A 23,139-nucleotide genomic window follows, 5' to 3' on the forward strand; every position below is an offset into this window, starting at 1 on the left:
ATCAAATCAATCTGTTATAACAAATATGTGTTGTAATGTGTGTCTAGTTGTATTTGTTGTGTTGTTTGAAAGTCAATTCTGAACAAAATATTCATACTGTGTGTCCGGAAAGTGAAGCCAATGTCTGAAACCTGTATTGTGTGTAATGGCCAGCAGGGGGCGACTCCACTGGTTGGTCTATGAGCAAATGACTCTACTTCTTTAATAATGTATTTCTCCATCTTAGTTTTTAAAAAGAAGGCGTGACCATTGCAACACGTGATGGATTGATGAAGACGTGTGAAGGTGGAGTCGACCTGAGCCGATGTGGACTCATATTGACGGTTTGACCTTTAACCCGTCACCACAGTCAAACTGAAGAGTCTCAGCTGTTTCAACCTGAGCAGCAGCTTCAGACTCTCCTTATTAAATCGTCTGTCTGAGTATTTTCACTTCAGCAGATGTTCGTTCGTCTTAATCGATGTATGAGTTATGAATAATCTCCTCAATCTTCACGGCTCCTTTCCTTTGTCTCTTTTGTCTCCAGGAGGCGGCCGCTCTTTTTTCCTCCTGCAGTTTCTGACACAACAGGCGCCATCAGACAAATGGTTCCTCCACCAGGAAGACGAGGCGACTTTTTAATAGGAGCCATTAAGAGCAGCCTGCCGAGCCCTGTGGCGTCCGCCTCCTCCCTGTGGGACGTCACGTGCTCCCTGTGAACTCGGCTGCAGCGTGAGCTTCTGTTCCCATGAAGGAGTCCCACACCTCCCAGTCTCTCAGGTGGAGTCGCTCTGCAGCACCAACACCTCCCCTCCAGCAGGAGAGTGAGAACGAGAAGCTGCAGTCGCTGGGATCGATGGAGAGAGAGTTGTTGTTGAGTCTCATCTGCTCGTTAAACAGAAACACTTCTGTCCCGAACCGTGAAAATATGTTTTAAATGTTTCTGCAGTTTGGCTCAGAAATAATCATAATTGATCATCAGTACAACATCAGCTTCACTTCTGGACCCTGAGTCTTTGAACATTTATTTAAAAAATCTATGGCTGACTTTCGGAATTTGTTTACTGGATGTACAAACTGTGTTTAGATGTGAATCTCTGTGATTCCTCTGGAGTGACCCGCAGTGAAAAGTCAGTTTGAAGCTTTTATTCTGCAAAACCAACGATTCTGCAGCTGATTGAGGAGAAATCAAATCTGTCTGGAGGCGGGAGCAGGAGCTGAGCTTCATGAACCACAGATGAGGGAGTGTGTCCTGCAGCAGGCGCACACACACACACATACACACACACATGCACATACACACACCCCTCTCGCTCCCACTCAGGTAATTTGGCTGCTGCTCTTTCGACCCTCCTGAAACAGAAAGGTAGATTTCATGTCAGACTCAACGATCCAGGCAGAATGAAACTTCCCTCGCTGAGGTCTGAGTGCTTCTCACCAGAAAATCACCACTTAGCTGATATTCCTCTATTGTCGCTGCTTTCACTTTGTTCTCCACGTCCCAGCAGGAGACAGCTGTCCACTCTGCAGAGGTGAGGCCCAGTCAGCTCTCTGCTCTTTGTTTCTCCCTCACGTGTGCTCATCAGATATTCATGTTATGCACAACATGCTTCTTAATTCACGCCTCAGGCTGCATTTACAGCTGCGTCGATGTGCAGCCTGGTTTCACTATAAGTTACACAACCTGGAGGTCGACACTTTGTGGGGACGCAACTGTTTGAACCCACAAGTTGAACTGTTGGTTTTAGGGTTAGAATTCATTCAGGGGTTAAACTGTCAGTATCTGAAATATTTTAGCTTTAGATATTTGAGGAGGAAGTGTCGTCTTTATTTAGTCTGTGGTAACACACACACACACGCACACACACACAAACTGTGGCCACGATCCAGGATCTTTGGTCTTTGTGTGTGTGTGTGTGTGTGTGTGTGTGTGTGTGTGTGTGTGTGTGTGTGTGTGTGTGTGTGTACTTTATGGACTTGAAGATTAGAGACGTCCAGGCGTCACACTCTGCTCAACATAACCCCAATGAGAGGACGAGTTAGAGAGATGGAGCCACAGACGATGACACACACTGCCACCCACACACACACAGACACACACACACACACAGAGTACAAATGTGCAAGAAAAAGTAGGTAACATAAAAAGGATGAGAACGATTCTTTCATTAGTGAAGCTGCTGATCTCACGGACACGGAGAGAGAGAATCTCGTCCTCCATCCGTCCTCATCTTCAGAATCTCTCCCTCCACTGGTTCCTCTGAGCGACTGATTCTCTTTTACGACTCATGGGTGAGGAGCTGTGACACGTTTCCTGCTCGCCTCAGGTTGAACCCTCTCCATCCCTCATCTGATCGTTAATCAGCGATCGATTACAGTTAGTCGTGTGACCAGAGGGGGCGCCACCAGAGACGCACAACAAACACAAAGACGTGCAAGGAAGATCTGCTACCAGGTGAACCAGCAGAGGCCCCAGGCAGCTGCAGGTTCATAAGGCCCCAACCCTCGGGAACATGTGAGGAACATGTGAGGAACATGTGAGGAACACGTCAGGAACATGACAGTTCAGGTGTGAGAACAGCTTCAGGCAAAAAAAAACACAAAAAGACAGAGTTGTCTCTGCAGGACAAACAGCAGCTATTCATCATATATTATCATATTAAATGACTTCTACATGTCATATATTTCTATATACTTCTGTAATCTACACACTAACCCCCGGTCTGTCCTCTTTCCACCGGCTCCAGTTCCCTACAGGATTCTGTGTTTGGTAACAATCTCTTCTGAACGTAAAGGTCCTGAGTTCCCTGAGTGCAGCGTCTCCTCTCAGCTGATGGACGAGTGCACAATGCACACAAACCAGTGGGCGACGCGCAGCGGGTTGACAATCACCATTTAATTACATTGAAGGGAGCAACTTGGCATTTGTGTGTCTTTCAACGAGGCGAGCGAGCAGAGAGTGGAGGAGCTCCACACACACTTTGTTGTTTGTGCGTCCAGAGGTGAGAGTGATGAGAGGGAGGAGGTGACCTGCTGCCACTCATCTGGTGACAGGTGGTGCTCTCGGGCCATGGACGTGTGTTTATCACTTTGATTTCAGATTCAGAAATATGAATAGACAATTACACTGATTGATAAATCCGCCGGTTCCCTTTGATTACTGTCTCACAGTTTAACCATCAGAATCATTTTGGTCTAATGTCGAACAACAACTGACAAAAGCAACTTCTGTGCCACAAACCAGAAAAACAAGACAACACATCATGAAAATGTACATATTTATTCCTATAAACATATTTTTTAAAAGGGAGGGAAACTTAACGAGCTGCTGATCTGAAGTTTAGGGTTAGGGTTAGGGTGGGGGGGGGGGGGGGGTATTAAACACAGCTCACTGCTGCAGAGCTGAGTTCAGGATTTAGTTTGACAGTCAAACTTTCACTGAGCAGGAAACACTGTAAATCCTCATTCCACTGAGTCATCCCATCATCTGCTGCTTTCATTAACCTGAGCTGCAGGAGGGGGGGGGGGGGGGGGGGGGGGGGGTTACGAGGAGACAAGAAGACGAGATGTTTAATATGAATATTAATTATTCATGTGGATTCTGCAGCTCATTGCCACCCACACAGTCACGAGCAAGATAGAAGATTCAAACATCATCATTAAATGAATCCGTGAGTTTCTCTCTGGACACGTTGACCTCATCTTGATGTTCTGCTCCATCGAGTCCATCTGTCAACACCAGCACGCCCAGTGTGTGTGCCCAGTGCACGTGCTGGTGTTGACAGAGTCATCATCAAACATGAATCATCCAGACTGATCAGTTCCAATACACACACACATACAGACACACACACACACATACAGACACACACACACACACATACAGACACACACACACGCAGTTGAAAATATGACCCTGCTTACAGCTAGGTTTGCTTGAAGGATAAATTAATTAAGGATTCATAGGAAATTTTCCACTGTGTATTTTGTGATAATGTTGTGTGTGTGTGTGTGTGTGTGTGTGTGTGTGTGTTTGTGTGTGTGTGTGTGTGTGTGTGTGGCTTTGGTCACCTCACTTCCTGGATGTGATGAACATCTTCTCTTTAATCTGGTTCATCTGGTCAGAGTGAGATTGATGTGGTGGGAACAGCAGATCGATGTCCTCGTTCCCCTCAGGACGCAGATTAATGTGAGACCAGGAGCCTCTTGAAAGGCGGTTGAGACGAACACTTGCCCCGAGGAGAACATCCACATCTTAATTAGCTGTTAATGGCACAGAAAGTGACATGGTGTGTGTGGAAGTGTGTATATGTTTGTTCTGGTGTGTGTGTGTTTGTCATATCGGAGTTGATAGTGAGACTGTGTGTGAATTCTCCGGTGGGCGACAAAACTGCTGCTGCTGCCAACTTGCTTCATGAATTAATGATGCTGCTTCACATCCAGTGTTAAAGATAACAATAACACAAACGTTTTCACTGATCTGCACACAGATCACAAAACGAACCCCTGCAGGTATCAACCCTGTGACACTGTGGACGCTCAGGTTCGGTGTCGCACCTCTGGTCACGTGACCGATCAATAATCAACCTGATCTGTTTCCTCTGGGCCTCCAAACCCAGCATGGACCCCCTGAACTCATCAGAAGGAAGGAAGGGGAAGGAAGGAAGGAGAGGGAAGGAAGGAAGGAGAGGGAAGGAAGGCGAAGGAAGGAAGGAGAAGAAAGGAAGGAGAGGGAAGGAAGGCGAAGGAAGGAAGGAGAGGGAAGGAAGGGGAAGGAAGGAAGGAGAGGGAAGGAAGGCGAAGGAAGGAAGGAGAGGGAAGGAAGGAAGGAGAAGGAAGGAAGGAAGGAAGGGGAAGGAAGGAAGGAGGGAAGGAAGGAAGGAAGGAAGGAAGGAGAGGGAAGGAAGGAAGGAGAGGGAAGGAAGGAGGGAAGGAAGGGGAAGGAAGGAAGGAGAGGGAAGGAAAGAGAGGGAAGGAAGGAGAGGGAAGGAAAGAGAAGGAAGGAAAGAGAAGGAAGGAAGGAAGGAAGGGGAAGGAAGGAAGGAGAGGGAAGGAAAGAGAAGGAAGGAAGGAAGGATGGAAGGAATGCGAAGGAAGGTAGGAGAGATAAGGAAGGCGAAGGAAGGAAGGAGAGGGAAGGAAGGAGGGAAGGAAGGGGAAGGAAGGAAGGAGAGGGAAGGAAAGAGAAGGAAGGAAGGAGAGGGAAGGAAGGAGGGAAGGAAGGGGAAGGAAGGAAGGAGAGGGAAGGAAAGAGAAGGAAGGAAAGAGAAGGAAGGAAGGAAGGATGGAAGGAAGGATGGAAGGAAGGCGAAGGAAGGTAGGAGAGATAAGGAAGGCGAAGGAAGGAAGGAGAGGGAAGGAAGGAGGGAAGGAAGGGGAAGGAAGGAAGGAGAGGGAAGGAAAGAGAAGGAAGGAAGGAGAGGGAAGGAAGGAGGGAAGGAAGGGGAAGGAAGGAAGGAGAGGGAAGGAAAGAGAAGGAAGGAAGGAAGGATGGAAGGAATGCGAAGGAAGGTAGGAGAGATAAGGAAGGCGAAGGAAGGAAGGAGAGGGAAGGAAGGAAGGAGGGAAGGAAGGAAGGTGAAGGAAGGAAGGAAGGGGAAGGAAGGAAGGAGAAGGAAGGAAGGAAGGAGGGAAGGAAGGAAGGGGAAGGAAGGAAGGAGAGGGAAGGAAGGAAGGGGAAGGAAGGAAGGAGAGGGAAGGAAGGAAGGGGAGGGAAGGAAGGGGAAGGAAGGAAGGAGAGGGAAGGAAGGGGAAGGAAGGAAGGAGAGGGAAGGAAAGAAGGAGGGAAGGAAGGAAGGCGAAGGAAGGAAGGAAGGAAGGGGAGGGAAGGAAGGGGAAGGAAGGAAGGAGAGGGAAGGAAGGGGAAGGAAGGAAGGAGAGGGAAGGAAAGAGAAGGAAGGAAGGAAGGATGGAAGGAAGGCGAAGGAAGGTAGGAGAGATAAGGAAGGCGAGGGAAGGAAGGAGAGGGAAGGAAGGAAGGAGGGAAGGAAGGAAGGCGAAGGAAGGAAGGAAGGGGAAGGAAGGAAGGAGAAGGAAGGAAGGAAGGAGGGAAGGAAGGAAGGGGAAGGAAGGAAGGAGAGGGAAGGAAGGAAGGGGAAGGAAAGAAGGAGAGGGATGGAAGGCGAAAGAAGGAAGGAGAGGGAAGGAAGGAAGGAGGGAAGGAAGGAAGGAGGGAAGGAAGGAAGGCGAAGGAAGGAAGGAAGGGGAGGGAAGGAAGGGGAAGGAAGGAAGGAGAGGGAAGGAAGGAAGGAGAAGGAAGGAAGGAAGGAAGGAGAAGGAAGGAAGGAAGGCAAGAGAAGGAAGGAAGGCAAGAGAGGGAAGGCGAAGGAAGGAAGGAGAGGGAAGGAAGGAAGGAGAAGGAAGGAAGGAAGGCAAGAGAAGGAAGGAAGGAAAGAGAGGGGAAGGGGAAGGAAGGAAGGAGAGGGAAGGAAGGAGAGAGAAGGAAGGAAAGAGAAGGGGAAGGAAGGAAGGAAGGGGAAGGAAGGAAGGAAGGAAGGAGAGATAATGGAGGGAAGAAAAGAGAAGGAAGGAAAAAGAAGGAGAAGGAAGGAAGGAAGGCAAGAGAAGGAAGGAGGGAAGAAGAGAGAATGGAGGGAAGAAAGAGAAGGAAGGTAAAGAAGGAAGGAAAGAGAAGGGGAAGGAAGGAATGAAGGAAGGAAGGAAGGGGAAGGAGAAGGAAGGAAGGAAGGAGAAAGAAGGAGAGAGAAGGGAGGGAAGAAAAGACAAGGAAGGAGAGGGAAGGAGAAGAAATAAGGAAGGAGAGGGAAGGAAGGAGGGAGGGAGGGTGCGTAGGCAGGACAAAATGAAAGAGTGATGATAGTAAGAGATACAGATGGATGGAGAAACAACATAAACAAATTTGTAAAATTAAAAAACATGTTGTTCAAATGGAAAAATGATGATTGTTGTGAGCAGATGGAGAAAATATTAGAATAACACCAGAAGAGAAACCGTCTCACCTCACGAGGACTGAAAACTCAAACTGGGACAGAGTCGTCTCTGACTTTAAAAACCCACTGCTGAGCCACACAGGACGTTACACAACTGGTTCTGAGAGAAATGCAGCACTTCATGGTATTTTCAGGAATGTGAGTCATGTTCTTACACAACATCTGGTGCAACACAACCATGAGTGTGTGTGAAGGGGCCTGCCGGCGGCTGAGCTGGGAGCTGCTGGGGCAAAGAGCCTGGAGCCACCGAGCTGCGGCTCCAGAGGACGAGTGGGAGGACGCTGCATTGTTTTCAAAAAGAATAGTTTGTCAAAGAGTGTGAGTCAGGAAACGATTAAAACGGAGCTTTGTGTGTTTGTGGAGCACTGAGCTGCTGTTTGTGAAGCTGAGTGATTCTCTGGGGAGACGATGGAGAACGCTCTCCTGTTTCTACTGAGGAAATACACAGAGCAGCTAATTCTACAAGTATAGAGAACTCTGATTTGTAGTGATGACAGGAGCCTGGCGCCAGCTCCTCGCCGCCGCACATTCATCAGCCATATTTACAAGAAGATGAATCCGTCTGAATACAGGTTTATTAGGAGCTGCAGATTTCCTGTGAGCTGCACAATCACATTACAGCAGATCAGAAGGTTAACACAGGCTGACGACACAGCTCGTTACAGCCGGCGACAGATGCAATAAGATCGGATCCTGATATTTTACACCACATCTTCATCCTTGATTGTCCAGAAGCTACTTCAGTGTCCACGTGTCCCGACCCGGAGCAGCTGTGTCCCGAGGAGGAGGAGGAGGTCCTTTGTCTTCATCTCATCCCACATCATACATATCATTTTATATTAGATTATATGAGAATAATGTGAATCTCACATTACTGAGTCGCTGATTTAGTTTCAGAACTACATCATTCTGTCCCTGTTAAAGAATAAGAACTTTACTATTTACTGGAAACACAATGTGACAATCATAATAATCTAACATGTGTGTGTTGCTGTAAAAACGAAAGGAATTTCACATTCCAAATGAAACGTTTTCTCCATGCCGATGGGACTTCAGATGATCCACAATGGAAAAGAATCAAATGAAAGAGTATCTAAAATAAATAAAATTTTAAATAATTTAAATGCCTCTAAAATCATGCCTCTAACGAAAGCTCGTATATAATTAATGTATTACAGTTCTAATCATCATTATAATAAACATTTTTAAGTTGTAGGCGTTTATATGCTTTTATTTTTGTCTTATTTTAAAGTTTTTACTAAACAGGAAGTAGGAAGTAAACCGGAAGCACGCGTGTGTGACGTCACTGTAGGAAAACAAAAACAAGCCTCGTCCTGCTCTTGTTTTTATTGTTTTTATTCCGTTCGTCGTCTTTTAATCTTTTAACCTCCGCAGCTGCTTCTTCGAGGTGAACATCTGTTCACGGTGAACATCTGTCACTTCTTATATTATCAAATTAAATCTGTTTATTCCTGTTTCCAGATGCTAACGTGTGTTAGCTCACCCAGCTAGCGCCAGCGGCTGTTGCTCAACACTCAGTCTGTTGTTGTCTCCTCTGCCCGGTCCCAGGTCCCAGGTCCCGGTCCCAGGTCCCGGTCCCAGGTGCTGGTCCCGGTGGAGCTGCAGGTGACCGGTACCGGAGCAGTCACGTCTCGGTAGCGGACTGGTGCCGGTGGATCCGCAGCCATGGCTCAGCAGAGAGGAGTCAACAGCCTCCAGTTCAACCAGGACCAGAGTCAGTTCCATGTTTCAGTCTGAACTTCATCAAAATACAAGATTAATAATACAGTCAAATAAAGTGTTTAAGACTGGGCTGTAATAAGAATGTGTTGAGAACGAACAAAGGGTTAAAACTTCATCCAACACTAAGTAAAACTAGTTTTTATCAAATAAATTAAATAAAACGTATGAAAACAGCAAATATCCAAGTTAAACCTTCATGAAAATCACAAATCTGATCAGAAACGTGTTTCATTGTGTTGTCATATTGGAGCTAAAGAGTATAAAGTGTATTTGTTGTGATTCTGTACAGGATCAAACTGAAGTGGAGATTTCTTCCTCAGAGCATCAGAGAAAAGTTTAACTATTAGTTTTGATTTAAAACATTTTCCACAAGTACAAGATAAAAACATGTTATTGAAGCAGAATATCCTCAAATCTCAGAACTGCATCCAAACAGTATGATGATGTCACACCTGTCCAGCGCAGCGGGTTGTGTGCCTGTGATAAACTTGTTTAAATTGTGTCTTTTGTCACCAGGTTGTTTCTGCTGTGCGATGGAGACGGGCGTCAGGATCTATAACGTGGAGCCTCTGATGGAGAAGGGTCACCTGGGTGAGTGGGTCTCCTGCTGCTGCCACACTTCCTGTTTCATTCTCAGTCACTAAAGGTCAGTTGTGTGTGTTGTGTCTCAGACCATGAGCAGGTCGGCAGCGTGGCGCTCTGCTCCATGCTGCACCGGTCCAACCTGCTGGCCGTGGTCGGAGGAGGAGTGAACCCAAAGTTCTCTGAAATATCAGGTGAGAGAACGAGACGACCTTTCACATCGGACCGTGTGAGATTCAAACTGTGCACGTCTCAACAAAGAGGCAGAACTTCATTCAGATCCTGTTTGAAGGATCCTTCAGTGATTCAGGGACATTTGTATGAATATCACTGAGTTCACAGGAAACTACCATGCTTTTATTCTGACAGAACAGAAGCTGATAACTCAACTTGTAGCTTAATGTTAAAAAAACATGCATTAGAAATTCATTGATCTCTTTTCTGTAGCACTTGTGAACGATCTAACGTCTCAGTTTCATTTCAGTTCTGATCTGGGACGACGCTCGAGAGACACGTGACCCCAAAGACAAGCTGGTCCTGGAGTTCACCTTCACCAAACCGGTTCTGGCCGTTCGCATGAGGCACGACAAGTGAGTCAGAGTCCGAGCTGCTCCTCCGGTGGTTTGTTGTTGTGCAGCTACACAACGTGTAACTTTCATGGTGGTTGTTCCAGGATCATCATCGTGTTAAAGAACAGGATCTACGTGTATAGTTTCCCAGACAACCCGGTCAAACTGTTTGAGTTTGACACCAGAGACAACCCCAAAGGTAAAAGAGATGCTCTCTTCTGTCTGATACGAGTCACAGTCTGCGAATCAGTTCATCCACTGGTGTATTTCCCTCTCTTCCAGGTCTGTGTGATCTGTGTCCCAGTCTGGAGAAGCAGCTGCTGGTGTTTCCAGGTCATAAGTGCGGCAGCTTGCAGCTAGTTGTAAGTTCACTTCCAACAGAAACGCCTCAGTCGTTTGAAGAAATGTAAAAATAAAGGTTGTTTTCTTCAGGATTTGTCGAACACCAAACCTGGAACCTCCTCCGCCCCCTTCACCATCAACGCCCACCAGAGCGAGATCGCCTGCGTGGCTCTGAACCAGCCCGGCAGCGTGGCGGCGTCGGCCTCTCGTAAAGGAACGCTCATCCGCCTGTTCGACACCACCACCAGAGACAAGCTGGTGGAGCTCCGCAGAGGAACCGACCCGGCCACCCTCTACTGGTACGCAGCCCCTTCTGATGGACTGGGTTTGTGGGGCTGTGACTGGTCAGCTGCACGTTCTCCTCTTGTTGGAACAGCTCCAGCTCTGAACTACTTTCTCTCCTCTGCTTTGTTTCCTCCTCAGCATCAACTTCAGTCACGACTCGTCGTTCCTCTGCGCCTCCAGTGACAAAGGCACAGTTCACATCTTTGCGCTGAAAGACACCAAACTGAACCGTCGCTCTGCGTAAGACTAACTCCTCTGAGCCGCTCTGCTTCTGAACTGTCCATGAGAACTTCTCCTGTTCACCCTCCTCTCTGATCCTGTTCCTCTCATCAGACTGGCTCGTGTGGGGAAGGTGGGTCCTGTGATTGGTCAGTACGTGGACAGTCAGTGGTCGCTGGCCAGCTTCACCGTTCCGGCTGAATGTGCCTGTATCTGTGCTTTTGGAAAGAACACGTCCAAGAACGTCAACTCGGTCATCGGTGAGGAAACGTGAAAACACTCGCTTCTTATTCTGTTGAAACTTTCAGTTCAGTCACAATTTGTTTGATATTGTTGTATTGTGTATACAAGTCTCTGAAATGAATTGATGGTTGACTGGAAACATTTTCAATTACCAGTCATTACTGAGCCAATCACAGCTCCATCAGAAGGAGTCGTCTGCGTCTCACAAAGATCCAGATTGTGTTGTTTTCTCACGTGAATCCATTTCTCCTCTCGCAGCGATCTGTGTGGACGGAACCTTCCACAAGTACGTGTTCACCCCCGATGGAAACTGCAACCGTGAAGCCTTCGACGTGTATCTGGACATCTGTGATGACGACGACTTCTGAGGAACCGGCTCCTGGACACGTGGAGGACGATGTGTCCTGTGGAGACACTCTATCAAGTCCTGTGTTTGATCATTTCTACAGGAGGAAGCAGTGTTACTTTATTGAAAACTCTAAATTATTTTTTTAATATTAAATATGTAAGTTGACGTTAATGTCCATTGGGAGTGTTAATCGACTTCAGATCACAAGTGTGTGTCGCTGCTTTGAAGAGCGGGCGTCACAAAATGCTTCACAATAAAAACAAAAGCCATGAAATCCACACAAAGACAAAAGTGCAAACTGATATCGATTATTAGTAAGATGATGAAATAAGTGGATGTCAAGATTCTGTTCTTTTCTGTGTTTGTGAGATAAATAAAGTCACACTGAAAATAAAGTCCTTTTTTAAGAAATCGGTTTGTCAAATGATTTACTTGCCAATAGAGATAGCGCCCCCTGCAGTCAAGTGGGGAGAAATGCAACAGCACGTGTGTCCTGACGTAAACGCTGTGTGCACGCTAGGCTGCTGAATCTAGATTAAAACATCTAAAGTCTAATACTTCAGAATCATAGAATATTTATTCCAGGTTAATATTATTAAGGAATAAGGTTTTGTTTGCTTGTGCTTACTACAGGAAATCTGCAATCAACATTTCAGTGCAACTTCATGCTTTTATTGTGAAAGGGAAGTTTTATGGTAAAAATCCATTTTTAGAAAGTTGGTATTCTGATGCTTTGTGTATATTTGGTTGTAAAAAGGAGATTTTAATAAATTCCCGTCGAGTCTTCCTCTTGAGAAATCAACGTGACCAAAACAAATGTGGACGAGTTGTTGACTGACAGCTCCCCCTGCTGGTTTGTCTGGGTATCAACTTGGTTGAGGATTTGTCATTGGATTTTATGGTTTGAATATTTATGTTAAAATCAGCAATAAATCAATGTTTAAAACGATTCTAAAGTATTTAAGCTGTGATTTAATACAGAATAAATTAGTCCTGAAGTTATGGTCAATATTCATCTGAACATCATAGGAATCATTTGTTTTAATCAACTTTAACAAAAAGTCAGAAATCTTTTGAGCAACTTTTGAAATAATCAATCACAGATATTTACACTCTGGATTTTTAAATGACAGGAGCATGTGATGCAGTTTTAACATTTTTTATCAAATGTTCTTGGAGAAACAAAAATGACACAAAAGTAATCTCCATGTTTAAAACATGTCTGGAGCTGATCTTCACAAAAGACACTCGATCCCAGTCACACCACCGGCCTCCGAGGTCCAGTTCCAAGGAAACATTCAGATCTTCCAGTTTAAAACAAACCAGAACGCAGATCTGAAGCTGCCAGTTACTCAAACGTCTTTTATAAAACTCCAGTTTGAACCTGTTCCAGGTGGCGGACCCGTGTCCTGTGGAAAAAGTCCAACATCGAAGACTCGTAGTCGTGAATCCATAGAGAAGCTTCACTGGGAAACGGGGGGGCCAAACATCTGCATGGTCTCGACAACGAGTGACAGATGATCCAGAAACGAGTTGACGGACACTCGGAGGACTCGAGCTTCGTCTGCGCTCCACCTCCTGAAACACAGAGACACGTTGAGCTGCTGCAGAGAGGGACAATCTGAGGACAGAAGCAGCTTCATGTCTCTTACACAGACAACGTGCTGCCGGACACAGAGAGGCGTTTACTGATCCCACCCTTCCTCGGCTCTCGGTCTGGGGACAGAGAGCCCAGAGCGACCTCGGCTTCTCGAGCGGTCGGGAAAGGGACGTCCAGGGAGCTGCAGGACAGTTAAAGAACGTTTCTGGAGAAGTCACTGGTTAATGGAATATTTGAGATTTGAGACAAACAATTATTTTATTATGAGATAAGATAAGAAAGGAAAATTACAACGTAGAATGAAAATAAAGAGTATTTGTGGCCTACAAATAACCCCCAACTATAAGTGAATATATGTAAACACCTCCACATGTCCAGTGTGGATGAGTCTCTCAGGAATGAACATAAACGTCCATCAACTTTCTGAGGAAGAACTGGGTTGAGAATCTTTCAGTTTTAAAGTTTTCGTCAGTGTCACAATGACCCGGTGACCTTTGTCTTTACCTTCATAGACACTCTGCGAACCGGAAGCTCTGATAGTGAGTTCGGCACAACTCATTTCCTCTCACTGTACACAAACACAGGTTTAACCACAGGTTCCACAGAGAAACTGAACATCCACTGGTCGTCGAGTTATTTCTCCTGTTTCATGAATTAATATGAAACTGTTAACGCTGTCTGTGACGTCACAGCTTCGTCTCGTCGATCGGCTGATTTTTTAAAAGATACAACTCCAGTTTCCCGGGTTCAGGGCTCGTTTTCCCGCGAACATCCTCCTTCTCTCCGCCTGGCGCCGCCATTTTGTTTGTGTTGAAGTGACCGGACAGGAAGTGACTTCTTCTTCCGGTGCGGTGATACGCAGACATGATGGCCGCTGCTGCGACCTGCGGCGGTGTGCGGTACTACAGGTGTACCACAACAGCGCTTGAAATATAAAATAATAAAGAGAGAGTGGATTTTCTCTATTAATACACAATTGTGAAACTATTGAATTGAATTGAATTGAATAAATATAAATATAAAATATATTTATCTTACTTCCAACTACGACACATTTAAATCTCTCCCCGACTTAGAAAAGCTCAAACCTAGATTATTGCAATGCACTTTATACATCAATCAAACTTTAGTAACTTGTTTACAGCTCGTTCAAAATGCTGCTGCTATATCAATTATTATTATTATTATAAGGCACACACATGTTCTTTCACTTAATTTCCAAATCCACATTTTACTATCACGTGCATAAGAGATTTTCATTTTATTTTATTCAGACACAATGGATTTCAAACTTCAACTTCAGCAGATTTAATAAACCACACAAACTATTAATAGTAATAACTTACAAAATAAAAGCGTAGTGAGACTTTTATTTTGTAGTGATGCTGTCAGACTCAGCTGTGCCTCCTCCTCCTCCCCCTCCTCCTCCTCACTGCTGAAGGACCGTCTCTCTCTCTCTCTCTCTCTCATCCACTGACTCCCTGTGATCATCTATAAAACGATGTAATGATTCAAAATCTATTGATATTTTGAGATATTTGCAGACGACAGACAGTGGACTCTCTCTCTCTCTCTCTCTCTCTCTCTCTCTCTCTCTCTCCCTCTCTCTCCCTCTCTCTCCCTCTCTCTCTCTCTCTCTCTCTCTCTCTCTCTCTCCCTCCCTCTCTCCTCACCGGACTGTCTCCTGCGGGCTGAACAAGTGAGTACATGATGAATGTGTGTTTGCGTTACAGGTTGTCGTTACTGACTGTGATAAACGACTATAGGACCGTACTAAATACTTTGCTCTATATACTTTATGCAGTAGCAGCTGATGATGTAACTTGTGTTTTCTCTCCGGTTTGTCTTCTCATGAAAACGATTTCTCAAAATAACCGTAAAGAATTTATTTCAACTCTGGCAGAAACGTTCATTTGGACTCAAAGATGATTTGTTAGAGTGTGGTGGTCAAAGGTCAAAGGTCAAAGGTGACAGTGACCTCACACATCATGTTTTTTCGACGCTTGAACACGATATCTCAAGTCAGCAGGTGTGAATGTTTTCATCTGACGATTAGCGAACTCTCCGTCTCAGTGTTTCCCTCTTTTCTTCATCAACTCGTTACTGAATGAAAAGATGGAATCTCACAATGTGCAGCTCTGTCAGGGAAGTTTTTATCTCCTGCAGGGAACTCAGTCCATCATTCAGTCCTGTGAGTCGTCACTATGTCATCAAGCTTCTAGATATGATGGGAAAAACCTACTGGTCAATTCTGTTTCTACTGGTGCTTCTTCCTCGTGTGGTCTTTATTCCGTTAACCTCTTGAACCTCAGCACAGTGGAGTTTACTCTGACGTTTCCTGAGCATGAACTTTCTATCTTCAGACATCTTCCTCCATCAGTTGTCCAGCTGATCCGTGGATGCTCGTCCACATGGCGGTGTCTAAGAGTGCCGGGACCCTGCGGGACCTGCAGCTGGCTCTGCAGCTGAAGATCGAGGAGCTGCGACAGAGGGACGCTCTCATCGACGAGCTGGAGCTGGAGCTGGACACCAAAGACGATGTGATCCGGCAGCTGCAGCTGGAGATGGACCGGCACCGCCGGCCGTCGCAGAACCCCCCCTCCGCTGCAGAGAGGGCGAGCACAGGTGAGTCAGGGAGATCACCGGGTCCAGGTGGAACCAGGATCCAGGTTTTAAGAGGGGAGGAGCTACATTGAATTTATCTTTATATTAAAACTAATTTAAACTGAAATCAGGAATCACAACAACCGAATAGATGATGAAGAACTGAAGCTTTAAGATCCACTGTTCTGTTCTCACGGAACCTAGAGGAAACATAATCTGTTGCTGCCTAACAGTGACATTAGTTTGGTCCATGTCCCGTCTGCTAACATGGAGGAGGTTTATCAGTTATACTGCAGCCAGACACCAGGGGGCGATCGTCATGAGTTCATTTCACTTTTGGGAGCCGGCATGTCGTCCGTGTTTATTGAGAGCCAGTGTCCGACAGATGTTAACCATGGTCTCAGTGTGTTAACCATGGTCTCTGTGTGTTAACCATGGTCTCAGTGTGTTAACCATGGTCTCAGTGTGTTAACCATGGTCTCAGTGTGTTAACCATGGTCTCAGTGTGTTAACCATGGTCTCAGGATGTTAACCATGGTCTCAGTGTGTTAACCATGGTCTCAGGATGTTAACCATGGTCTCAGTGTGTTAACCATGGTCTCAGTGTGTTAACCATGGTCTCAGTGTGTTAACCATGGTCTCAGGATGTTAACCATGGTCTCAGTGTGTTAACCATGGTCTCAGGATGTTAACCATGGTCTCTGGATGTTAACCATGGTCTCTGGATGTTAACCATGGTCTCAGGATGTTAACCATGGTCTCTGGATGTTAACCATGGTCTCAGGATGTTAACCATGGTCTCAGGATGTTAACCATGGTCTCAGTGTGTTAACCATGGTCTCAGGGTGTTAACCATGGTCTCAGTGTGTTAACCATGGTCTCAGTGGGTTAACCATGGTCTCAGTGGGTTAACCATGGTCTCTGGATGTTTCTAGAAGGAGCGGCGGTGCAGAATGACGAGCCGCAGCGAACCAAGAGACAGGCGATCTCAGCGGAGCCGTCAGCTCTGGACCCGTCCAAGCTCAGTGACGTCACGCTCACCAGCTACTGCAAGTCCAAAGAGTGAGTACACACACACACACACACAGACACACACACACACACACACAGAGACACACAGAGACACACAGACACAACCACAGAGTTTGACCCTTTTGACCTCTATTGTTGTGTACCTGCAGATCCAGTGAGCTGATCCAGAGGGCGCTGATGGACAACGACTTCATGAAACATCTGGAGCAGGGGCAGGTGAGGACACATCTGTGCTGCTCCCTCGTTGTGTGTGTGATGTTAAACAGCTGCTGACGCGTGGGCTGATGTGTGCAGATCCTCACCATCATGGACTGCATGAGTCCCACCAGCCTGGCTAAAGGCTGCTGTGTGATCCAGGAGGGAGACGACGGCTCCACGGTTTACGTCCTCGAGGGTAAGAGACACGTCACTGTGCAAACTGTGCTCAGATCATTTTACTGTCATCAAAGATATTATAGAATTGGAACAAATGTTTATTTAGACACAAAGACGAACTGTTTAGACTTCAGAGGTCACAGATCTGAGTCCAAATAAAACTCGACTCGTCGTCTGTGGAACTTTGTTTGTTGAGTTTTCAGTTTGATCTCCTGGATGAGTGAAACCAACCTGTGTGTTGACAGAGGGGAAAGTGGAGGTGAGCAAACAAGGGAAGAAACTCTGCTCCATCGGTCCAGGAAAAGTGTTCGGAGAGCTCGCCATCCTGTACAACTGCACCCGCACCGCCACCGTGACAGGTAGACACACAAACACACACGCTTAGCACACGGGTTAGATACCCACACAGCTTCTCCCCACAGCTGGTGAAGACGTCCTCGTCAAAGAGCTGTGACATGAGCACCTTCTCTTCTCTGAGTCAGAGCTGCACACTGACCCTGTTAAACCAGTGAAGGTCTCTACTCCCATTGACGCTGCTGGAAACGAATGAGTTCAGTTTGTGGACGAGTTGTTACAACCGAGCTGATTTATTCATCCACCGACAAAAAGAAAAACTGATGAAGGTCAAACACAAACATCTTCACTGCTCAGGGCCCTTTCCTCATCTGACACACACAAACACACTACACCCACACAGACACGCACACACAGGCAACACTCACACACACACACTGCACAAATAAAGTGACATTTTGTGATTTCTGGACGAACCTGTATTTTTCCTTTTATACAGGAAATGAAAAATAAAGGATAAAAATTCCAATTATAAAACTGTCCCTCGCTGAGCTCAGTTCATGGCACATGTACCAACTCTTTATCTCTTTAATTCAATCAGGCTGCACCCACACACACACACACACACACACACACACACACAAACACACACAAACACACATACACACGCACATTCTTCAGACGTTTTTCTATAATCTTTCTGACAAAGACTCAAACTAACGTGACCTTCTTGGTGGAGTTTATAAAAACAAGTCTCACATCCTGTAGATGGCCTTGTTCATCTCTCTCTCTCTCTCTCTCTCTCTCTCTCTCTCTCTCTCTCTCTCTCTCTCTCTCTCTCTCTCTCTCTCTCTCTCTATCTTTAGCTCTAACTGACATCAAGCTCTGGGCGATCGACCGTCAGGGTTTCCAGACCATCATGATGAGGACTGGTCTCATCAAACTCTCCCAGTACACAGACTTCCTCCGCAGGTACAGCTCATACATCTGCTCCCTGTTGTTCAACTCATCACAGTGACTCACGTCTCCTAACTCACCTCCTCCCTCCTCCCTCCTCCCTCCTCCTTCCTCCTTCCTCCCTCCTCCCTCCTCCCTCCTCCCTCCTCCCTCCTCCCTCCCAGTGTTCCCTCCTTGCAGTCGCTACCTGAGGACGTCCTCAGTAAACTGGCTGATGTCCTGGAGGAGGTGATGATTCCTCTGCTCACTGACACACTCTCACTGTCTGTCGTGTTGTCTGTAGATCTGATGATTCACGTGCATCTCTCTGCTCAGACTCATTACAGCGAAGGTGATTACATTATCCGTCAGGGAGCCACCGGAGACACGTTCTTCATCATCAGCGAAGGACAGGTGAGGAAGACAACAACCACGAGAGGAGGTGCATGAGGAGGACAATCTTCAGAGAGGGGAGGAGCTCGCTCGGCCGACTCCAGAAATCAATATCAAACATTAACATCATTTCAATCATATAAAAATTCACATTTAAACCACGACTCCACGATCAGCACGGCTCTGACTGACTGTGAATCACGTCATCACCACAAGAGGCAGCGTTCGAATCCCAGATGTTTGAGCTTCATTGTCATTGACGGAAAGATGAGGAGACGCATTGTTTATATTGATTTACAGTCATTGGGTTGAATGATTGGCTGTAAGTAAAGCTGGTCATAACAGCTGATCGCCCCCTGGTGGCTGGCTGCAGTACAGCTCATAAGCCCCGCCTCCTCCATGTTAGCAGATGGGACATGGTTAACAGCAGCCTCACCACACGCTGACTTCACACAGGAAACTCCCACACAGCTTTTCATCCTGCATCACTTTACTCACACTCAGAGTTTGAGGGACGAGCTGAGAGACTTTTATTTTTAGCGCTGAGTCACCAAACTTTGTGATGTGTGATGTCGACAGGTGAAGGTGTCTCAGCAGAACGCAGCCGGGGACGAGCTGCTGGTGGAGAAGAGTCTTTCTAAAGGAGACTGGTTTGGAGAGCAGGCCCTGGAAGGGTGAGACACAGGAAGACAGTGACCTCTAGTGGCTGTTTGAGTCATGACCTTACTGATGTTCGGGTTCAGTCACAGGCACTAGCTACGTGCCTGTGTTTCATATTCTCTAAGTTTCTGGAACAGTAACTCCATGTCCCTGTCTTGTGTCCGTGTCCAGGGAGGACGTCCGAACCGCCAGCGTCACGGCCGTGGGAGACGTCACGTGTCTGGTCATCGACAGAGAGTCAGTGTTTCTCCTCGTTCACCGTGAACATCACACTCTTCACGGAGCTGGAGGCGGTGGGTAAAGGAAACTGGTTGTTTGTGTCTCAGGTCGTTCAAGCAGCTGATTGGAGGACTGGACGATGTCAACAACAAGCCGAGCGACGACAACGAGGTCGAAGCAAAGTGAGTTCAACGCCTCAGTGGGACAGAGGTTGTGTGTTTACAGGTTTGTGTAACAGTCAGGAAATCGGACCGTTGAACTCATTACTGACCTACTTTCCTGACAGGTCAGGAGGGCAAAGGTCAAACGACCTCAAACGACCTCAGGTGGTTTGATGTGGTTGTATTTTTTTTTTATTAAAACAGTTCATTACAGTTTGAATATGAACTGTAAGGTCAGAGTATCTTTCTTATTTTAAATGATAACGTACAAATGATTTTGTGATAATGGAGACAGAGCTGCAGCAGGTGTCCGGACTCACTGCTGGAGGTCGTGATACTGATCAGTGGTTGTTGAAGATGAGATCTTTCAGGAACTTGATGTTAAAGTTGAAGACGACAGAACCGTCGACTCGTTTGAAGCACGTCAGGTTCGATTGAGCTTCTTCTTCGTGTGTCTTCTCTCTGAGTCGTGTCTCCTCTGCCGGCTGCAGGCTGCAGGCCGAGGCAGATTTCTTCAGCAGCGTCTCGCTCACTGACTTCAACGTCATCTGCACGCTGGGGATGGGAGGCTTCAGCCGCGTGGAGCTGGTCAGTGTGTGTGTGCACGTAGCAGCCGTTAATCTGCAGGCTCTCTCTGAGTGTGTGTGTGTGTGTGTGTGTGTGTGTTCAGTTGCAGTTAAAGACGGATCCCAGTCGCTCGTTCGCCCTGAAGGTTTTGAAGAAGCGTCACATCCTGGACACCAGCCAGCAGGGCCACATCCTGTCGGAGCGCCGCATCATGATGGAGGCTCACAGCCCCTTCATCATCAGGTCAGTCTGAGTCTGACGTCAGGCGGGATCTGTTCTGGTTCCCAGGATACTCCTCTTCATCAAACCCACTCTTCATCCCTGTGCAGGTTGTACCGGACTTTCAGAGACGCCAAGTACCTGTACATGCTGCTGGAGGCGTGTCTGGGAGGAGAGCTGTGGACGCTGCTGAGAGACAGGTGCACGCCGCAGCCGCTGGTTCCCACTGAACACGTCACTTCACAAGAGAAACCAGTTCAACTGCTGAACTGGTTCTGTTGTTTAGTGATTTGTCGGTGAAGAGATTATCATTTCAACATCTTTGGGTTTTTACGTGATGTCAAAAACAATATAACTTTAATTTGTGAAGCTGGGTTTAAATATAAAGGACATTTTCTCTAAAGAATCAATTTATGAACAATAATCAAAGTGATTTCATTCCTAAGAAGGAATAATACAACCTGAGGTTCGAAGCAATTTGATCTTTACAACCAGAAAGTTCATTCAAAACTAAAACCTTCAGTCTTGAATCTACATTTAGCTTCTTGATGAGACCACGGCCATGAGACAGAGGATGAAGAACTCTAAGTGAACATGTTGTGTATGGTGCCCCCTGGTGGTCTGAGCTCCACTTTCCCAGACCTTGAAGTCCTTTGCTTTTGCTCCAGGGGTTCGTTCGATGACGGCAACACTCGCTTCTACACGGGCTGTGTCATTGAGGCTCTGGCGTTCCTGCACTCCAGAGGAATCATCTACAGAGACCTCAAACCGGAGAACATCATCCTGGACCACAGAGGATACGCCAAACTGGTGCGGACACGTTCTCTGGAGGTTCTGTCAGATAAAGTGAACACGAGAAGCTTCAGTGTGTGTCTGTTTGTGTAAGTGTGTGTTTGTTTCTCTGTCGATCAGGTGGACTTTGGCTTTGCAAAGAAAGTGGGTCTGGGTAAGAAGACGTGGACGTTCTGTGGGACTCCAGAGTACGTGGCCCCGGAGATCATCCTGAACAAAGGTCACGACAGCTCGGCCGACTGCTGGTCTCTGGGCATCCTGGTGTTCGAGCTGCTGAGCGGCAGGTACGACAGCTGACTGTGACTTCAGGGTCAGAGATATTTTATCTTCTGGAGGAAGTGCAGGCTGCATCTTTATTTACAGTCTGATCCTCTGTTTGGTCTGAAGTTAGGAAGTGAGTTAGTTTTTGTTGAGAGTTAAGTTCCCTGTGTCTCCAGTCCTCCGTTCTCAGGTTCTGATCCCATGAACACGTACAACATCATCCTGAAGGGCATCGACATGATCGAGTTCCCCAAGAAGATCACGAAGAGCGCCGCCAACCTCATCAAACGCCTCTGCAGGTTCTCAGCTCCTCTCCTCTGTGAGCCAAACCCAGCGCTGGTTCCTCACCAGTAACTTCTCCACTGTGTGTTTCAGAGACAACCCTTCAGAGCGGCTGGGGAACCAGAAGAATGGAGTGAAGGACATCCAGAAACACAAGTGAGACAATCCAGATGCTCACGTCACATCTTCACTGAGAGCTTTCTGTGTGTGATAAGTCATGAGAACACGTCCTTGTCCTTCAGGTGGTTCGAGGGCTTCAACTGGGACGGCCTCCGCCAGGGAACCACCGACTCTCCGTTCACGCCCACAGTGGGTAACCATCTCTGTGAGGTACACACACACATCACAGCAGATCCATAAGCTCCTGTGTTTCTACCCACAGGTGAACGGACCCCTGGACACCGGCAACTTTGATTATTTCCCAGAAGACACTGAGGGCCCCCCCCCCGACGAGGAGTCCGGATGGGACCTGGAGTTTTAACAGGATCCTTCAGAGAGAGGAAGTGAAGCCATATGAGGAAGAGCGTCATCTTTTCATTTCTTATGAATGTTTGCATTAAAGGTCGAAGGTGTTTTTCAGATCTGCACTGAAACGTTGATATTTTGAATGTTGGTCTGGTTTTGTCCAATAATAACATCTTCTAAAGGAAGTGGCTTCAGAATCATCGTGAATATATTTGACACATTTCGCACATTTATATTTTTCTGGGGTAAAGTGAGCTCCTCCTCTCCTGTCAGTCGTCCTGACAACACTTCCTCATCATGATGACATCACCAGGGACCTAATTTACATAATGCACACCTATCAGCTGGTCTGACACGCCCCCTAACGCCAGGGCTGCACTCAGACAGAACGTAACCAAACTTTTATAAACACGTCAACGTCGATGCATCTAAAAAACTCTGTGATATGTAAACTTACATCAGTCGAGAACTTTACATTCTGTCGTGTCACTGTCTCTTGAAGTAGGCGGGGTTTAAATACACGTCTCTGCTGATTGGACGCCTCTGACACACCCACCAAGCCAGAGGAAACAAACCTCAGACGAGTTAACACATTTAGAGGAAACATGTCATTAATAAAAAAGTGTAAGATAACGTGTTGAGAGTGACCCAGGTGAAGAGAGAGAGAGAGACAAGCAGTCAGCCAATCACAGCAGAGTGCAGCAGCTGGCCAATCAGAGCACACTGGGCTTTATTAATGAAAGAATTGACCAAATATTCACACCATTATAAGACTTTTTATGATCATTTCAATAAGAACAAACTGTTTGACCTGATTATTAGAAGATGTTCTGTTTATTTGAATGAAGCTGATTCAGTTCAGTTCAGTTTCTTATTGTTTGAGATCCTGGAGCACGATGGCAGCTCAGGGTTCAGGTTTCAGGTTCTTGTGGAGTTTTGCTGAAAGTCGCTGATGACAGGGAGAACTGGTTGTTGCTTCTCAGGTGTTGAGAGGATTTTATTCACTTTGTCTCGTTCT

The 23,139-nt window shown here is 46.5% G+C and overlaps 3 protein-coding genes and 1 long non-coding RNA gene across 6 annotated transcripts; 2 read left to right on the plus strand and 2 right to left on the minus strand.

The window, feature by feature from the left end:
• Positions 1–848: 848 nt before the first annotated feature.
• LOC128425079 (uncharacterized) lies at positions 849–7,053 on the minus strand. Its single transcript, XR_008333089.1, has 3 exons — positions 6,939–7,053; positions 4,051–4,242; positions 849–1,332 (listed from the first exon to the last, which is right to left on the minus strand). It is a non-coding gene; the product is annotated as an uncharacterized LOC128425079 (long non-coding RNA).
• Positions 7,054–8,204: 1,151 nt separating this feature from the next.
• Positions 8,205–11,672, plus strand: wdr45 (WD repeat domain 45). 3 transcript variants are annotated; one of them, XM_053411609.1, is made up of 11 exons: positions 8,205–8,337; positions 8,499–8,664; positions 9,189–9,263; positions 9,344–9,448; positions 9,739–9,844; positions 9,928–10,022; positions 10,106–10,185; positions 10,256–10,464; positions 10,589–10,690; positions 10,784–10,929; positions 11,171–11,672. In XM_053411609.1, exons 2-11 carry the CDS (start codon positions 8,616–8,618, stop codon positions 11,278–11,280), a joined length of 1,077 nt encoding a protein of 358 aa, XP_053267584.1. In that variant the 5' UTR covers positions 8,205–8,337; positions 8,499–8,615; the 3' UTR covers positions 11,281–11,672. The 3 variants fall into 3 exon arrangements, with proteins under 3 accessions (XP_053267584.1, XP_053267583.1, XP_053267585.1); XM_053411608.1 differs by having other exon boundaries at positions 8,212–8,354; XM_053411610.1 differs by having other exon boundaries at positions 8,227–8,337; positions 8,412–8,664.
• A 538-nt stretch (positions 11,673–12,210) lies between these two features.
• On the minus strand, positions 12,211–13,682 carry LOC128425103 (EKC/KEOPS complex subunit Lage3). The gene is made up of 3 exons (XM_053411611.1): positions 13,591–13,682; positions 12,914–13,042; positions 12,211–12,839 (listed from the first exon to the last, which is right to left on the minus strand). The coding sequence occupies exons 1-3, from the start codon at positions 13,659–13,661 to the stop codon at positions 12,725–12,727; spliced, it is 315 nt and encodes a 104-aa protein (XP_053267586.1). The 5' UTR covers positions 13,662–13,682; the 3' UTR covers positions 12,211–12,724.
• Positions 13,683–16,753: 3,071 nt separating this feature from the next.
• Positions 16,754–22,137, plus strand: LOC128424496 (cGMP-dependent protein kinase 1). The gene is made up of 17 exons (XM_053410690.1): positions 16,754–16,891; positions 17,118–17,231; positions 18,033–18,138; positions 18,288–18,351; positions 18,439–18,516; positions 19,075–19,169; positions 19,327–19,392; positions 19,482–19,556; positions 20,027–20,129; positions 20,212–20,345; positions 20,432–20,521; positions 20,990–21,131; positions 21,234–21,397; positions 21,551–21,673; positions 21,750–21,812; positions 21,899–21,965; positions 22,039–22,137. Exons 1-17 carry the CDS (start codon positions 16,804–16,806, stop codon positions 22,135–22,137), a joined length of 1,671 nt encoding a protein of 556 aa, XP_053266665.1. The 5' UTR covers positions 16,754–16,803.
• Positions 22,138–23,139: the final 1,002 nt, after the last annotated feature.

This window comes from Pleuronectes platessa, chromosome 19 (genome assembly GCF_947347685.1).
Source record: "Pleuronectes platessa chromosome 19, fPlePla1.1, whole genome shotgun sequence".
Lineage (NCBI taxonomy): Eukaryota > Metazoa > Chordata > Actinopteri > Pleuronectiformes > Pleuronectidae > Pleuronectes > Pleuronectes platessa.

Bases quoted from the DNA above. Each gene is read 5' to 3' on its own strand.
- LOC128424496 (XM_053410690.1), top strand. From the start codon at position 16,804: ATGGACTGCATGAGTCCCACCAGCCTGGCTAAAGGCTGCTGTGTGATC. The intron at 19,393-19,481 runs GTCAGTGTTTCT...TTTGTGTCTCAG, and splicing joins TGTCTGGTCATCGACAGAGA to GTCGTTCAAGCAGCTGATTG. The intron at 20,346-20,431 runs GTCAGTCTGAGT...ATCCCTGTGCAG, and splicing joins CACAGCCCCTTCATCATCAG to GTTGTACCGGACTTTCAGAG.
- LOC128425103 (XM_053411611.1), bottom strand. From the start codon at position 13,661: ATGGCGGCGCCAGGCGGAGAGAAGGAGGATGTTCGCGGGAAAACGAGC. The intron at 13,043-13,590 runs GTATCTTTTAAA...ACTGTCCTGCAG, and splicing joins GAACCCGGGAAACTGGAGTT to CTCCCTGGACGTCCCTTTCC. The intron at 12,840-12,913 runs GTAAGAGACATG...TCTGTGTTTCAG, and splicing joins TCCGGCAGCACGTTGTCTGT to GAGGTGGAGCGCAGACGAAG.
- wdr45 (XM_053411609.1), top strand. From the start codon at position 8,616: ATGGCTCAGCAGAGAGGAGTCAACAGCCTCCAGTTCAACCAGGACCAG. The intron at 9,845-9,927 runs GTGAGTCAGAGT...TGGTTGTTCCAG, and splicing joins GTTCGCATGAGGCACGACAA to GATCATCATCGTGTTAAAGA. The intron at 10,023-10,105 runs GTAAAAGAGATG...CCTCTCTTCCAG, and splicing joins CACCAGAGACAACCCCAAAG to GTCTGTGTGATCTGTGTCCC.